The sequence below is a fragment of the Fusarium vanettenii genome (genome assembly GCF_000151355.1).
Source record: "Fusarium vanettenii 77-13-4 chromosome 9 genomic scaffold NECHAsca_27_chr9_1_0, whole genome shotgun sequence".
Lineage (NCBI taxonomy): Eukaryota > Fungi > Ascomycota > Sordariomycetes > Hypocreales > Nectriaceae > Fusarium > Fusarium vanettenii.
The window spans coordinates 88,048-102,563 of NW_003315858.1; the positions used below are offsets into that span (position 1 = coordinate 88,048).

General features: G+C 52.0%; 8 protein-coding genes across 8 annotated transcripts; 3 read left to right on the forward strand and 5 right to left on the reverse strand.

Annotated features, from left to right (window-relative positions):
• Nucleotides 1–69: 69 nt before the first annotated feature.
• On the reverse strand, nucleotides 70–1,171 carry NECHADRAFT_47957 (uncharacterized protein; the record flags this gene model as incomplete). The annotated part of the gene is made up of 2 exons (XM_003043772.1): nucleotides 70–996; nucleotides 1,046–1,171. The coding sequence occupies 2 exons, from the start codon at nucleotides 1,169–1,171 to the stop codon at nucleotides 70–72; spliced, it is 1,053 nt and encodes a 350-aa protein (XP_003043818.1).
• A 668-nt stretch (nucleotides 1,172–1,839) lies between these two features.
• On the reverse strand, nucleotides 1,840–3,365 carry NECHADRAFT_47996 (uncharacterized protein; the record flags this gene model as incomplete). The annotated part of the gene is made up of 2 exons (XM_003043773.1): nucleotides 1,840–2,815; nucleotides 2,878–3,365. 2 exons carry the CDS (start codon nucleotides 3,363–3,365, stop codon nucleotides 1,840–1,842), a joined length of 1,464 nt encoding a protein of 487 aa, XP_003043819.1.
• A 688-nt stretch (nucleotides 3,366–4,053) lies between these two features.
• On the forward strand, nucleotides 4,054–5,280 carry NECHADRAFT_95921 (uncharacterized protein; the record flags this gene model as incomplete). The annotated part of the gene is made up of 2 exons (XM_003043648.1): nucleotides 4,054–4,090; nucleotides 4,151–5,280. 2 exons carry the CDS (start codon nucleotides 4,054–4,056, stop codon nucleotides 5,278–5,280), a joined length of 1,167 nt encoding a protein of 388 aa, XP_003043694.1.
• A 729-nt stretch (nucleotides 5,281–6,009) lies between these two features.
• On the reverse strand, nucleotides 6,010–6,770 carry NECHADRAFT_48190 (uncharacterized protein; the record flags this gene model as incomplete). Its single annotated transcript, XM_003043774.1, has 2 exons — nucleotides 6,010–6,352; nucleotides 6,400–6,770. 2 exons carry the CDS (start codon nucleotides 6,768–6,770, stop codon nucleotides 6,010–6,012), a joined length of 714 nt encoding a protein of 237 aa, XP_003043820.1.
• Nucleotides 6,771–7,773: 1,003 nt separating this feature from the next.
• Nucleotides 7,774–8,461, reverse strand: NECHADRAFT_18897 (uncharacterized protein; the record flags this gene model as incomplete). Its single annotated transcript, XM_003043775.1, has 2 exons — nucleotides 7,774–8,311; nucleotides 8,367–8,461. Coding segments are annotated over 2 exons (633 nt in total), but the record flags the coding sequence as incomplete, so codon positions are not given.
• A 1,090-nt stretch (nucleotides 8,462–9,551) lies between these two features.
• On the forward strand, nucleotides 9,552–10,840 carry NECHADRAFT_84347 (uncharacterized protein; the record flags this gene model as incomplete). The annotated part of the gene is made up of 2 exons (XM_003043649.1): nucleotides 9,552–9,857; nucleotides 9,920–10,840. 2 exons carry the CDS (start codon nucleotides 9,552–9,554, stop codon nucleotides 10,838–10,840), a joined length of 1,227 nt encoding a protein of 408 aa, XP_003043695.1.
• Nucleotides 10,841–11,030: 190 nt separating this feature from the next.
• NECHADRAFT_84348 (uncharacterized protein) lies at nucleotides 11,031–12,542 on the reverse strand (the record flags this gene model as incomplete). Its single annotated transcript, XM_003043776.1, has 4 exons — nucleotides 11,031–11,230; nucleotides 11,389–11,658; nucleotides 11,692–12,139; nucleotides 12,324–12,542. The coding sequence occupies 4 exons, from the start codon at nucleotides 12,540–12,542 to the stop codon at nucleotides 11,031–11,033; spliced, it is 1,137 nt and encodes a 378-aa protein (XP_003043822.1).
• A 908-nt stretch (nucleotides 12,543–13,450) lies between these two features.
• On the forward strand, nucleotides 13,451–14,427 carry NECHADRAFT_84349 (uncharacterized protein; the record flags this gene model as incomplete). Its single annotated transcript, XM_003043650.1, has 3 exons — nucleotides 13,451–13,510; nucleotides 13,577–13,672; nucleotides 13,726–14,427. 3 exons carry the CDS (start codon nucleotides 13,451–13,453, stop codon nucleotides 14,425–14,427), a joined length of 858 nt encoding a protein of 285 aa, XP_003043696.1.
• Nucleotides 14,428–14,516: the final 89 nt, after the last annotated feature.

A 14,516-nucleotide genomic window follows, 5' to 3' on the forward strand; every position in this document is an offset into this window, starting at 1 on the left:
GCTTTCAAGTGAGGCCATCGATTTGTTCCATGTCCTATCCATGTCCCTATTTACATCTCCCCAGCTGTCTCACATCTTGAAGAGAAACTTGTGTGCTTTCTGCGTCTCGAACAACTTGAAAGCCTCGGGAGCCTGATCAAGGGGAATCTCTTTCTTGCAAAGAAAGGCCAGCTGATCCTTCAACTTGGCCAGCACTGGTGCGGTTTCTTCAACCAGGCTGCGCACAGGGCATCGTCCAAACGCCATTGTGACGTTCTTGGAGTACAAGGCAAACCCAGGAAAGCTAATCTGTTCGTTGTGAACTCCCACACTAGAGATCTTGCCGAAAGGCCGGATCAGATCAAACGCGAGTTCGAGAGCATCTGCACGGCCGACAACTTCCATCACGACATCTGCGCCACGGCCAGACGAGGCGTTCTTGACTTTATGAACAGGGTTATCCGAGAGGTTGATGGGTACGGCGCCTAGCTTTTCGGCCTCCCGTAGACGGTCTGGAACCGAGTCGACAGCAAATATCTTGGCTCTGCCGCCCGTGAGGTAGATGGCCGAGGCTATGGCGCAGATACCTACAGGCCCACAGCCAAGTACGACAGCCACAGGGTCTTCCTGTGCCTGGGGAAGATCCTTGAGAAAGCGGCTTGCAGCGAAATAGCCTGTAGGGAACACATCTGCCATCAAGACGAGCATTTCTTTAGGGATCGAAGCCGGGGCTCTCATCAGCGAGGATGCGGCATGCGGGACGCGGATGAACTCGGCGTGTCCTCCGTCAACGGTAAAGGTCGGCGTAGCGGAGCCAAAGAGGACGCCCTTAGAGCACCGGCTGGACTGCCCCTGGTCGCAGTAGAAGCAGTCGCCACATGCCGTGGAGAAGGGAACCACAACATGGTCGCCAATCTGGAAGCCGTCGACTGATGCTCCCAGCGCAACGATATGACCAACTGTCTCGTGCCCGCAGATAAATCCCGGCGTAGATTTTTGATGGCCTCGGTAGTAGTGCTGCAATTGGGTCAGAGGAGATACAAGTAGGAGCTTCAAGATGCGGTACCAGATCACTGCCACAAAGAGCAGTCGAGGAGACCTTGAGAATCGCATCAGTGGGCTCGCGAATCTGTGGCACCGGTTTCGTAACGACATGGACCTGAAAAGGGCCCTTGAAGACCACCGCCTTCATGGCATCAGGGAGCGGAGAAGCCATGGATAGCGGTGGGTGAGTGGGGAGTGATTCACTTGTTGTGTCGGCGGAAAATTAGAAAGAGGAACGAGATGATTGTTAGAACGCTTTGCCAGTTGTTCTCAACGGACTAGACGAAGGTTCAAACTTATACATCAGGCAGTCTTGGGTACATCAGGTATTCTTCAGAATTATTTTCAAAAAACATGCAAAAACTTCAATGGCCTCAATGACGTATACGCAGGCAATACCGCTGTCAACCCGTAGCGGTCGGGCACGGGTATACGTGCAAATACCCGAAACCCTGCCCGGCCGCTTGCGCATACAGCCGCTTGTGCGTCCAGCGGCATGCTGGTCCTCGGAGCCGCTACGGATCTAGTACACGCACCGGGGCACTCACTCCACTCTAAGGATGGATGGACCGAAACAATCCCGACTCGCCTGCACTCCCTCTGATGGTTCAGGCGAGCTTAGTGCTAAGGTGTACTCGAACTAGCCACCTCGCGAAAGAGCATAGCCGGCACAGAGGACGGAGAACGTCAAGGCTCCGCGGCGTAGTTATCGAGAGAAATGGCACAATTATCCCTTGCATTACACTCTACAAGCCAGTAACAAACATGTACGAGACAACAGTGTCTATTCTTCCGCGGTAGCATCCTGCGATTCAATCATAAATCATATGTAATGTTCTTTGTTCGAACCCATTCCTCCATCCCAGCATTGAATCTCCCGAAGCCACTAGATTTAGCACCGCCATGCGGCAGGGCTGACTCGTCGTGAACAGTCATGCGGTTAATATGTACCGCCCCTGTCTCGATCTTTTTGGCAAGCCCCAAAGCTCTTCGTAGATCACGAGAAAAGATGGCTGCGGTGAGGCCATACTCGGTGTCGTTTGCAATGGCGACAGCGTCATCGTCGGTCTCAAACTCGATGACGGAGACTACCGGGCCGAAGGACTCGGTCTTGTAGATTTCCATGCCGGGCTTGACGTTGCTAAGGATTCTGGGCCGTAACCGTGTTTTGGTCGATTCTGTCGCGTCCACGTTGCCACACACCAATGATGCGCCCTTGGCCAAGGCGTCCCGGACCAGGCCTTGGGACTTGGCCACGGCTTGTTCTGTGATCAAAACGGGGCTTTCGTTCTGCGGACCGAAAAGCTTGTCCGTCCATTCCCTCAGTTTCTGCTCCAGCTTTGTGCGGATGGACTTGTGGGCCAGAATACGTTCAGTGCTCATACAGATCTGTCCCGCGTACATGAATGCTCCCATCACACACTGCTTAGCCGCGACATCAAGGTCGGCATCTTCGCAGATGATGGCCGGTGCCTTGCCACCCAGCTCGAGAAGAAGGGGCTTTAGGCTTGCACCAGCCCACCCGGCGATAATACGGCCCACGGTAGTGCTGCCAGTAAAGTTGATCTTCTTGATGATGGGGTTGCTGATCAGGGTCTGGGTAACTTCTGGGGCATTCTGAGGGCTGCAAGTGATGAAGTTAATAACTCCGTCTGGGAGTCCTGCTTCTTGGAGCACCGAGGCAACAACCCAGAGCGAGCGAGGGCTCAGTTCCGAACCCTTCAAGACCACAGTGTTGCCGGCAGCAATCGCCCATACTACAGCTCTAAAGCCCAAGGCATATGGGGCGTTCCTATTGACTTGCTGTCAGCCATGCTGCTGCCATTGGAAATGCTGGCTGCTGTCTTGACTCACCAGGGTGCCATGGCCAGAACGACGCCGTACGGCTCCTTCACAACGAGGGCAGCTGTGGTTGGGTCACTGGGACTGGGTATCCTCCCCTCGATTGTAGTAATCCTACCCGCACAGTCAAGGAGGCACTCCTTGGCGTGGGATATGTTGAACTCTGCCCATCCTTCGTCACTGCCGTTCTCCTGAATCATGTATTCCTTCAATTCTGACCACCGCTTCTCGACAATAGTGGCGGCCGCGAGGAGAATGTTTCGACGATGTGCGGGTGTCGTCCGGCTCCAAGACTCAAACGCTCTTGCGCCAGCTTCAGCAGCCGCGTGTCCGTGGGACACATGGGCGTTGGAGCTCTTGTGTACAACCTCCCCCGTGCTGGGGTTGATGACATCGAAGGTGTCGTCGGAAAAGACGTCGTTTCCTCCAATAACGAGAGGCACGGTATCCCCGAGGGTGGCAGGAGCCCCGTCAATGTCGATTTTAACAAAAGCGGGCATGGCAAGACAGTGTCGAGTCTGAACGGCTTTTGCCCTTTGTTGTAAGAGGCTCTGCGGGAAGACTTACCTTGTGAATGAGTTAAGAGTGGCGGTGTGAGTCGTCTGCCATTACCATGGAGGAGGGATATCAGCGAGTTCTCGAGAATAAAAGAAATACTACATTCATAAAGTTTGTCTAGGTACCTGAAGCATCGTCGGAAGCTGGGTATGTGTGTTCGGCAACGGGACAGCCCGCACCTGATACCCGCCCTGCCAACAGCCTTCAACTGCATGACAAAATCTGACTGAGCAAGATTAGCATAACACATCTGCCGCAGACTAGGACCAGCATCAGGACAAGGATCGATCCAGAGCATCCGGGATTCGCTGACAAATCCCTTCTCCCAGGAGAAGAATCAGAATCGGGCAGGACGATGGGCGAGGTCGGACTAATGTGGGCTCGGAACGACCAATCAAAACATGATCCGATCACGAGGTTCGTTCAGATAAGGATATAGCCACAATAATGTGGTGCTTCAGTCCCGAGGGCGATTGGGTCCGGGGCCTGCTCGGAACAAGGATCGATTCAATCGGCTCATGTGAATCAAAGCTGGTCACTTCGTGTCCAAGGTACATAAATAGGCACGAGTGGATCGGCTCAAGGCACAAGTACCGAGCCACGTCATGCCCAAATGAACTCAGCGCCTTTATGCCCTCAAATCCCCACATACCACCATCCCATTCAGGTCTCCCACTCCCTCTCTCTTGAAGCAACATGGGTCATCTTGTCAAATGCAACTCTAAAGCGTCCTTCAGCGGCCTCCGCGACTTACTAGGCAAACACATCTCTGAGGGGGATGAGGTTGGTGCCTCGATCGTCGTCAATATAGACGGCGAGAATGTAGTCGACATCTGGGGCGGTTACTTTGACGAAAGTGGTACTCGCAGCTGGGAGAAAGACACGATTGTCAACGTCTTCTCCATCACCAAGACCATCACCAGCCTTGCAGCGCTCATTCTTATTGATAGAGGAATCATCAGCCCCTACGAAAAGGTGGCAACCTATTGGCCTGAGTTTGCCGCGAATGGGAAGCAAGATATTGAGATCAGGCATATCATCTCTCACACATCAGGTGTTCCGGGTTGGGAGCAGCCAGTAACGCTGGATGACCTGTGTAATTTCGATAAAGCAGTCTCCCTGCTGGCCTCCCAGCCGCCCTGGTGGACTCCAGGAACTGCTTCTGGCTATCATTCCTTCACCCACGGGTTCCTGATCGGTCAGGTAATTCGAAAGGTCACAGGGCGGACTCTGAAAGATTTCATTCGAGATGAAATTTCCAAGCCACTTGACGCTGATTTCCAACTTGGGGTTGCCAACTCCGACTTGCACCGCGTCTCCGACCTTATTCCCTGGGCAATAGTCACGGAGAGCGACTCCAATAGTAATCTCGACTCCAATGCTGCCCGGGTCATGAGCAATCCCAAATTTAGCCCCGACATGGCCAACACCACCACGTGGCGACAAGCTGAGCTAGGGGCGACAAACGGGCATGGCAATGCGCGATCTATTGCAAAGATTCTCTCCACAATTTCTCTCGGAGGTTGTGTCGACGGGAAACGCCTTCTGACGCCAGAAACAATCGACTTGATCTTTCAAGAGATGTCGAGCGGAATAGACCTGGTGACGAACATGCCGGTGCGGTTTGGAATCGGATACGGGATAACTGGTGAAGGAGTGGTCCCTAGTTGGCTACCTAATGGAAGGATATGCTTCTGGAGCGGACTTGGGGGTTCGGTTGCCATTATGGATTTGGACAGGAAGATGACTATTGTCTACGTCATGAATAAGTTGTACCCGGTGGGTTTGGGATCTGACCTGACGATTGAGTACGTGAAAGAGATCTACAGGGCGGTTGGGATGTCTGGTCCTAAGTAGAGGGTAGCATTAGATATCATCTGTTTCATGTAGAGTCTTTAAGATATCAAGATGAATCGGTGAGGCTTATTTGAAATGGACTTGATGCAATAGCCCATCCAAAATTGTGCATAGAGCTTACGGCTAGTCAAGTTTGTGGCAGGATAGAATCGTTAATACATATAGATCTACTAGAGCCCCTTGGAAACGGGGTTAGTAAACCTTTTAGGAACCCCCAAGAGCTATGAAACATCCCTTTGCCACTCATGCAAGTCTTCATCCCCACGCCACTGGTAATTACAGTTCCGTGATCAATCCTGCTTGCCTTGCTGCAAAGTCAGGCTGCTGAACCTCTTGTCGATTTGCTTGTCAACTGTGAGCTAACGCGACCTTTGAATAGTTTGAAGATGTGGCCGGTTTTACTTGCCGATGTTTTTGGATCTTGTAGGTGCTGGACGTCCATTTGCCTGCTCCTACATCTCCCACAAAAGTTCTTTGGGCCGTAGGAAGCATATCATCCAAGATCAAAGATATTGCCGTCGAGAGTCCATGTTGTCTCATAACTCAATGGTAAAAAGACGGTGCCTCGTATTTTGAAGCATCATATCAGCTCAACTCAAGTGGACGATCAAAAGGTCCTCCCAACGATAAGTGTCTCGTAAACCAAGCCCTCAAAAACAGACTGCTTCACAACAGCGCCAAACCTAATAATTCGTCAACGGTGCTAAATCCCAGGTCCCATAAGTTCACTTACCCGTGGCATTTCACAGCCTTCTTCAACCTTTCAGCAAGTATGCCCAAGCTTCGCGCATTAAGTCCGCCAAAGTTTGGCCGACACCGGATATTATTCCAGGCCTGAACTGGTGTCATCTCACCCTCATCGGACAGGTCTGGTGCAAGACTCAACAGCCGTTCCAGCATGGTCGTCGGTGTATTTCCAAAATTCGGAGACACGAGTGGAGTACATCTATTTGTCGGCGATGGGTAGTCACAAGCAGCCATGAGCTGGGAAGAGGCCGTCAGAGCATGGTTTGCAGGTTCGTGGGGCTTCTTGACGTCGCCATGGAGATGACCCAGACAGGGTTCCTCAATCCTTTCCCCAGCATTAGTACCACTCCTCCCACAAGGTGTCAGACTTACTTTAGTACAAACTCCATGCCCACGATGATTTGGTCCACTTCACTCACGCAAGAGTTATTTGCGAGTCCTCCCCCACTATTGAACAAGATTGGGCCAGGTTGGCCTTCAGTTGGACTGTAAAGGTCACCGAATGACTCCGGCGAGATGAGTTGCGGAGACGGAATGATATCCACCGCTTGGCTGCCATGATCTCCCAGGTAGATTGGAGAGACGCTCGTTGACAATCCTGTCGCTGTGGATGGGCTTGCGTATTCGTTGGGGGCATTCCCGCTGGCCTTGGATTTGATCTCGGCAGGGACATTGGCGCCCAGTTGAGAAAGCTGATGAAGGGCATTTTGGAGACCCTCTCGCAGCTGCTCACATTCACGCATCAATTCCACCTCTTTAGATCGTGAGTTGGCAAGCTCCTCCTCGAGTGTTCTTGTGTACTTGTCTTTGCGGCTACGGTAGGATCTAGGACGGCGGGTCACTACGGACGGTCTTCAACGGTCCATCGAGATGAGATGGTCTTACTGTTGGGCCCGCCTCAACTGGGCCCGTCTCTTCTCCACTGGATTCTCCTTCGGCTCTGCTCTCGTCAGCGGTTAACTGCACGAACGCGACTAGCAGGGGGCCAGGACTAACCACCGGGATTGAACATGCGGAAGATGCTGTTACTCATCGTGACCTAACGCAGATGCACGGACAAAGGGGGAAATGGCTGCACAAGAGCAAGAAATGATGACCGATGAAGGTCAAGAAGTGCGAGTCTGACTGCTTGGAGGTTCACTTCTTGCCCATGATTAGTCAAGGTGTCATTGCCGGTTAGAATACGCGCGCAACAGCCAATGAAACAAGGATCCCCTGATTTCCCCACGCGACCTGACACGCCCCGGTTGAAACAGTGGTAATCAGAATTTCCTTTTTGGGATGGCGCGTGTTTTGATCCAGGCTCTATAGGGTAGGCAGCTACTTCTCGTTTCTGAGGAACGAGTGGCAGGGGAAAAGTACAGTTGGCACTCTGTCAAGGGTTAATGCAATTGTCCTGGATGGATAAATGACTTATAATTATTGCATTGGGTTGATAGTTAGGTCTGAAGGGGCAAGAGAGCTAAATGCTGCTCTGCATCCTGAAAATCTGCGAGATCTACTTGTTTCCGTTGAACTTGACCTCCTCACAGAGAGCAAGAGATAACATTTTGGGGACACTAAGCTCTACAATTTCAGCGACTATCCTTGTTGCCCTCGTTGACCTGGCCTTCTAAAACCCTTTCCACGCCCTCTTCCTTTTCCGAACCTCACCGGCTTAGAAGTTGTCGCCGGGGCCTGGCTGGCTGGAGAGCCATTTTGCTGACCCTCAGAGGCAGATGCACCGCCACCGCCCTGACCATCTACAACCTCAAATTTGGTACAGTCATCCTGAGCGCCTCGTTGAGCAACTGGCATCGTCACGGGCTGGTGGTTCTGCGCTGCAATCATGGTGCACACGCGATACACGCCTGCAGGCAATCCGCCTTCAACTACAGCCTGGAGCAGTCCCTGTCCATTTCCAGCATCGTCAATACCTTTGAAGAAGACGAAGCGACTTGGGTCGGGGGGCACAGTCGACTTAAGCGAGCCAATATCTTGAATAGTGACGTGACAGTGGCCGATGATGTCCCCATTCTGGTCGAGATCTTGCGGAGCAGTATAATAGTTGGTAGTGGGATTGACAAAGTTGCCGGCACGCAGATGCGAAGTCTGCACTTGGACGTTGAACGTAGTGCCGGCTGTAAGTGCCTGACCGGGTTGGGGGCTGGTGATCATGGCCGAGATCATGTTGGATGTGGCAGGGATCCGGCCCATGGGAATGGGGTTGCATGAGCCGGACTTAACCTGAACACCATTGGTAATTTTCTGCCCTTTGCAGAAGTTGATAAAATTGTTTGCATCTCTGAGTTCAGGGTGTTAGAACCTTGCTCAAAGATACCTCATGGCTGTTGACTCACGTTGCGGAAGGCGCCTGGCCTGGTTTGATGCCCTCAGTCCCCGGCTCTTGTCCTGTCAAAGCGCTGGCGGACTGGATCAGATTAGGATCTAAACACCTTTGTCGTCCCTGTCTGGCGTAAAGCCTCGAGGCCTGCTCGAGTGTGTTGTGGTAGCTAACATGTGCGGTGGCGGAAACCAGCGAGCTAAAGTAGAGAAAGGTGAAGGCAAAATGGTAAAACATTGTGGACGATTGACCGAAAGAATGATAAGAAGAGAAAATTAACCCGAGCTCAACTCGGGCAATGATGGTCTAAGAATGGAATTGTCCTATGATGCACTATCGCGAAGTCCGACAGGCTTTATACTGCACGACTTCGAAACCCAAGTCAACACAATTTCCTTTTTGGCACTTCATTTCCTCAGGTCGGACTCGGCGTCTCATCAATCGCTAGCTAACCCGAATGTCAAGTACGCCGCCTGGCTTGGTTATCCCAAAAGGATAGCTTGGCTGCCGCAGATGTGCCTTAAGACGAAAGTGAAACGAACTTGGCTGCCGGTTTCCGGACGAGACGAGCTTCTTATACCCAGGGCTCGTTTGGGGGGTTCTCGCTACGTCACAGGATCTGCGACTGGCATGACCCCTGTCTAGGGGAACATTAGGCATTGGCAGGTTGGGGCCTGCCGGATTGGGGAATTCTGATATTCTCATCGCCTTGGGGGCTGAAAATGGGAGGGGTAGAGGGCTGATCTTCGAAACACCCCTGAAACCTGGCCTCAGCTAGCGCCGGCTGGGGGCACACACATCTTCCAGTCGTCTCAGCATGTCAGATGGCCCTGTCGTGTTTGCCCCGGGAGACTGGATGAACGGCACGCTCATGTCGTTTCAGGTTAGAAAGAGGGTCACATCCCAGTTGCCTGGCACGTTGGCAGCATCTTTCTCGCTTCCCAAAGAGGGAATTTGGATTACCTCAACTCGAGGGTTTGGATCTTTGGTTGATGCGCCAAGACAGCGACTCTGGATGCTGAGCCTTCATGCCGTAAATAGTATATAAGATGACTGTATTCAGCGTCTTCAGAGATAATCTGTAATACATCCGCCGAGGATTTCATAACTTTCATTCTTCGCAGCAGGCCTGCACTCGTCCGGAACGTCCTTCTTTTCGTCTACTTTCTCTTATTGAACAACTTCAAACTCATCATACAAAATGGTTTCATCAATTCGACTTTGTTCATTGCTTTCGGCATTCTTTTGCCTGGCACAAGAAGTTAGTAGCCATCCAACCTGTGGCCCCGGCATGGGCCGTGCCTCCACCATGGGCAAGGCGATCTACTTGCTCACCAACGATGAGGCCAACGGGGTTGTCGCGCTTCCAATTGGCAATGATGGTACTCTTTCCAAGGGTAGAGTTACCATGACAGGAGGCGCCGGCTCCGTGGCTGTTGACGCTGACGGCAAGCCCGCAACTCCCGATGCACTGATTAGCCAGTCAGCCCTAACCATTGCTGGCAATGTAAGCCCAGGGGAACCCTCCAAAACGCATGCTTGTGATCCTTGCTGACTTTTCTGCTGTAGCACGTATTCGCCGTCAACGCTGGCTCGAACACGCTCACCATGCTGGCCATCTCACGTTCCGATCCAACAAAACTCTCAGTAGTTGGCGAACCAGTCAAGGTCCCCGGCGAGTTCCCCAACACCGTCGCCGCTTCAGCCAAGAACAACATAGTGTGCGTGGGCTCGACTGGTGCCAAGGCTGGCGTTTCATGCAGCAACTTCTCGAGGAAGGGCTTGACTGCCATGGACGAACTACGACCGTTCGACCTTGGACAGACGACACCACCTGTGGGGCCAACGAACACGGTTTCGCAAGTTCTCTTCTCCGAAGACGAGTCCATGTTGTTCACTATGGTCAAGGGTGATCCAGCTGTGAACAAGACAGGTTTCATGTCCGTATTTACCGTCCGGGAGTGCGATGGAGTCGCAGCAGTCGTCTCTAAAGACGAAACCCGCAGCTCACCCCAAGGGACAGCCGTACTGTTTGGCTCGCAGGTAGTCCCAGGCACATCCAACGTGTTTGCCACAGACGCAGCGTTCGGAGCAGCCATCTTGAGCGTCGACCCTGCCAGCTGCAAAGCAACTACCGTGGCTACTGGAGAGGTTGAAGGCCAGAAGGCGACTTGCTGGGTAGCCATCTCCCTTGCGACAAAGACAGCATTTGTGACAGATGTTGGCCGCAACCGACTTGTTGAGATGAGCGTCGAAGACGCAAGCATCTTGTCTTCACTGGATTTGTCCTGCAACGGTGACCCGGGACTCATCGACTTGGCGGCTGCTGGCAACTTTGTCTACGCTTTGTCGCCTGGAAACGGCACCACCAAGGCGGCGGTTAGTGTGGTTGGTGTGTCGGGCGGATCAGGTTCAGCGAAAATGATTCAGCACTTTGAGCTGGCAGAGATGGCGGGAAAGACTGCAATGGGAATGAAGGTCCTATCGTGATTCACGAGGGTCCGAAATAGCCGCCTGTCCTAGTTGGACACCAAACATGTCCGGTGGAACGGCGCAAGGTTATGTCTGTAGTCAATGGATGGGGATTTTGGGGCTGTAGATGTAGAAAATAATATTTTTCACATGCGCCTTGCATCGACTTGGTGACGACGAAGCAGCACTCTCGGCTACGGATTTGCAATCAGCCATTTTCTACACCGTGACATCTCTGACAACTAATTGATAGGTTTTCTACCGAATACAGTATTTTGTGGGCTTTCATGATCTCAGTAGTTGGCTTGGGCCATTCTCCGGGATTGTAACTTGAATGCTGTGTCATGACTCCCTCAACTCTGGAGCTATAGATGCCAGTATCCGCAAATTGGAAGGTCACACGAGTGACTAGAGATAGAAAGAAAAAGTCCAAGGTTACATATGAGATTTAAGTAAGTAAATATCTAGGTATAACTGGGCAAGCCCTGTTAGGTCTACATTCAACCCAGCAGAGAGTGCTTATGCTCATGCCCCAACACAAACATTGTAGTCCTTCCACAACACACAATCCGCCTTCTGGTTCCAAGCATCAAACTGCTTTTCAGTGATCTTATACCTCTTGATGAGATTCCAACAGCCGTCCGTGCCAGTAACTTTGTGCCATTTCGTGCAGTTGCAGATAGTTCCTGGCTGAGTTGGGCTCGGGTGAGTCGTTTCGCAATCAGTTGGAGTTGGATTCTCAGTGGCGACGGGTTTTTCTTTGGTAGATGCAGGAACGGGACGTTTCGTCGGGTTGGTCTTGGTGCCTTCAGTTCTGATGTTAGCAAGATGGTTGACTGCCTTAGCATAGGTAGGTATGGGTTACTTACCAACACAGTAAGCATATCCCGACCAAAGCCCCGAGCAGTCATCCTCAACTGCAGGGTTCCATTCCACAAAAGTAGCAATATCCAAGTTCCCGTATTGCGCTATGACCTTATCACATAACTGCCCCTTCTTGGCAATGTGCCACGTGGTACAGTCCTTGGTGATGCCCTCCTGCGTCGCAGCGGAAGGGGAAGTGCTAGTTGGGCGAGCTAAAGACGCTGTAGAGGCCGAAGTTGTGGCAGTTTTGTGTTCTGGAATCGACACGCAAAAGTAGTACTTGGCCCAAAGACCACTGCAGTCATCTTTCAAAGCCGGATTCCATTTCACAAACTCCTTGGTTGTGAGGCCGTACTCTTTGGTGATGGTATCGCAAGTGTCACCTTTTTGACATGATGCCACCTGTTGCAACCCGCAACCGTGCCATTGAGCGTTGGGGAAGGTCCTGGGGTTCTGGTTGCGGTTGGTGTGTTGGTGGCCGTCTCGCTGACTGAAGATAGGGCGGGCGTTCCTTCATTGACCTCAACACAGTAGGAAGTACCAGACTTGATCCCACTGCAGTCATTTTGGACTGACGGATTCTGGCAGGAAGGCAAACCGTTAGGAAGTGATCTCAATTCCGGGATCACCAACTTACCCAAGCCACAAAATCCTTGTGACTAACACCCCAATATTCTTCCACATAGTCACAACCCTCTGAGGACTCAGTGGTGTAGCGGAAGGTGCACGATGTGATAGTATCACTCGGAACTGGAGCTTTCTCCTCTGCACGCTGGAGGAGGCCAGCGTGGTAGCCTGGGGGCAGATGCAACGCAATAGTGGCGGGTATAAGGAAATAAATGATAGACGGCAGCATGTTGAATGAGTGGAAGAGTAACTGCCGCAGGGAGAGTAGTGAAACGAAAGGGTACGGAGGTGACCAGCACCTCAAGACAATCCTGTGGTGAATAATAGTGCGAGGTTTGGCGTAAGTAAGATGTGGGTTGGGTTACAACCTAACTATACGATGGAATGCTACATACTTAAGTTTGAAGAGTGGTCAATGTAGTAGAGACTATAGAGGCAGCATATACGGCATAGACTATAGCTCCGAATGCCGAAAAGGAAGTGCATGACATCTTCTCTCCTCTAGTTCCGTAACAGCCAAGACAACTACCATTAACTCCAAACAACGGGAGAGTCCGGTCTTCAGACACAACAGACGATACTTGCTGAATTCCAAAAAACTCGCAGCCAACATTGTTCTACGACCTTGATCCATGATTCACAGCCCCTTGACAATATCAATCACTTATTGATCTCCGAGGGAAAAAGACTGGGGTGGAACCAACACCGCATGTCGTACCCTTTAGGCAAATGGGGAAAACTGGAGGAAGATGAAGGACAGGACGCCCTGCGTTGTTGGTACGGGGGTTCGGCGGAAGGGTGCGACCAGAAATCACCGACCTCAGCTGATTGCCGACTCTTAGCCAAACTTCACAACCAACAGCCTCGGACCACACAAACGGGTGCTCTGAAACGGGCCGGGCCGCAACGATAGGCAGCATGGAATCCATTGAGATGTGTCCACGAATAGGACGCATGCACTGTGCTGCCCCTGCGTGAAGATAAACCCACCGAATTTAACACAGGTCCCAACCAACAACTTCTCCCTTCACCAACCTCGTGTCCGAATGTTTTTCTCGGTCGAGACCTCGCTCTACTCTGTTCATCACCTGCGCAGTGGCGGATACTGCGACTCCTCTTCATTTTATCCAAAACGAGATGGAGTCTTTGGAGCCCAAGGCTGAGTACGGTCGCATCGCCTTTGACACATTCGCCCTTGTGCGTTATTTCGCGAGTTCTTTCTCATCCCGAACCCCTTACTGACTCCTAACGTGAGCGATAAAGGAGGAATGGGATTACAGCAAACCACGCGATGCAGATGCAGAACAATGGATCATGTTGGTCAAGAAGTATCTCGCACTTCAGCCGCGTGAACGAACGGTTTGCACTGCCCCAGTTGGTTTCAAGCATGACCCGGCTGATTCAACACCCAGCGCTATCACCGAGTGGCCATCGAGAGTCGTGAGCGCGCCCGAAGCCGAGGCCGAATTCGAGGAGAGGATCACCCCCTGCTCACGCAGGATAACATTGCAAGGGTTCTTCAGCCTCACCAGACCATCCAGGAGCGCAACATATGCGCCAACAGATGGGGCCTTGCCACTCCGGTGTGGGTTCGAGCTTGCTATGAACCTGCGTTGGAGGATGAATACCAAGAGCTGAAGGAAGATTGGGCTTGTGAAGGAGATGGATTGTCCGGGGCCTGCCCAGAGGAATATTTCCTCCTCGAAGACGCGGCTCTTTATGACGCTGGCCCTGACTACGATAAGGACCAGATTCTCCGAACCATCGTAGCCCGGCTGCCTTCTCTTGGCGATTTCTACCCCTACCCCCACAAAATTGAGCGGAAAGAGAGGGAATTAGAGGAGCTGAAGGGTGAAGAGGGGGAAGTATCGAATTACAGACTCGTAGCGGCATCGTGTAGAGCAGAAGCTCTCCTCTACATAATTGATGCAGAGGCCATCCGGGAAAACTTGGTCAAGCTTATGTGGCTCGACGCCCATGGAAACAGGGTTTGGAACAACAAGATCGACCCGAGCGCGATGGAGGGCATGCGAGCTACTTTTTCGGATGGATACACACTGCTGGAGGCTACTGAAAGTCACTGCGTCATCGGAAACGAGGAGGACGAGCAATAGAAGCTCTTATCATGTAGAAAACCCCTGCTAAGAGCGATTTACTCGCTTCAAATGACAAGGAAACTTAACGGGGACATGGATGGTGAATA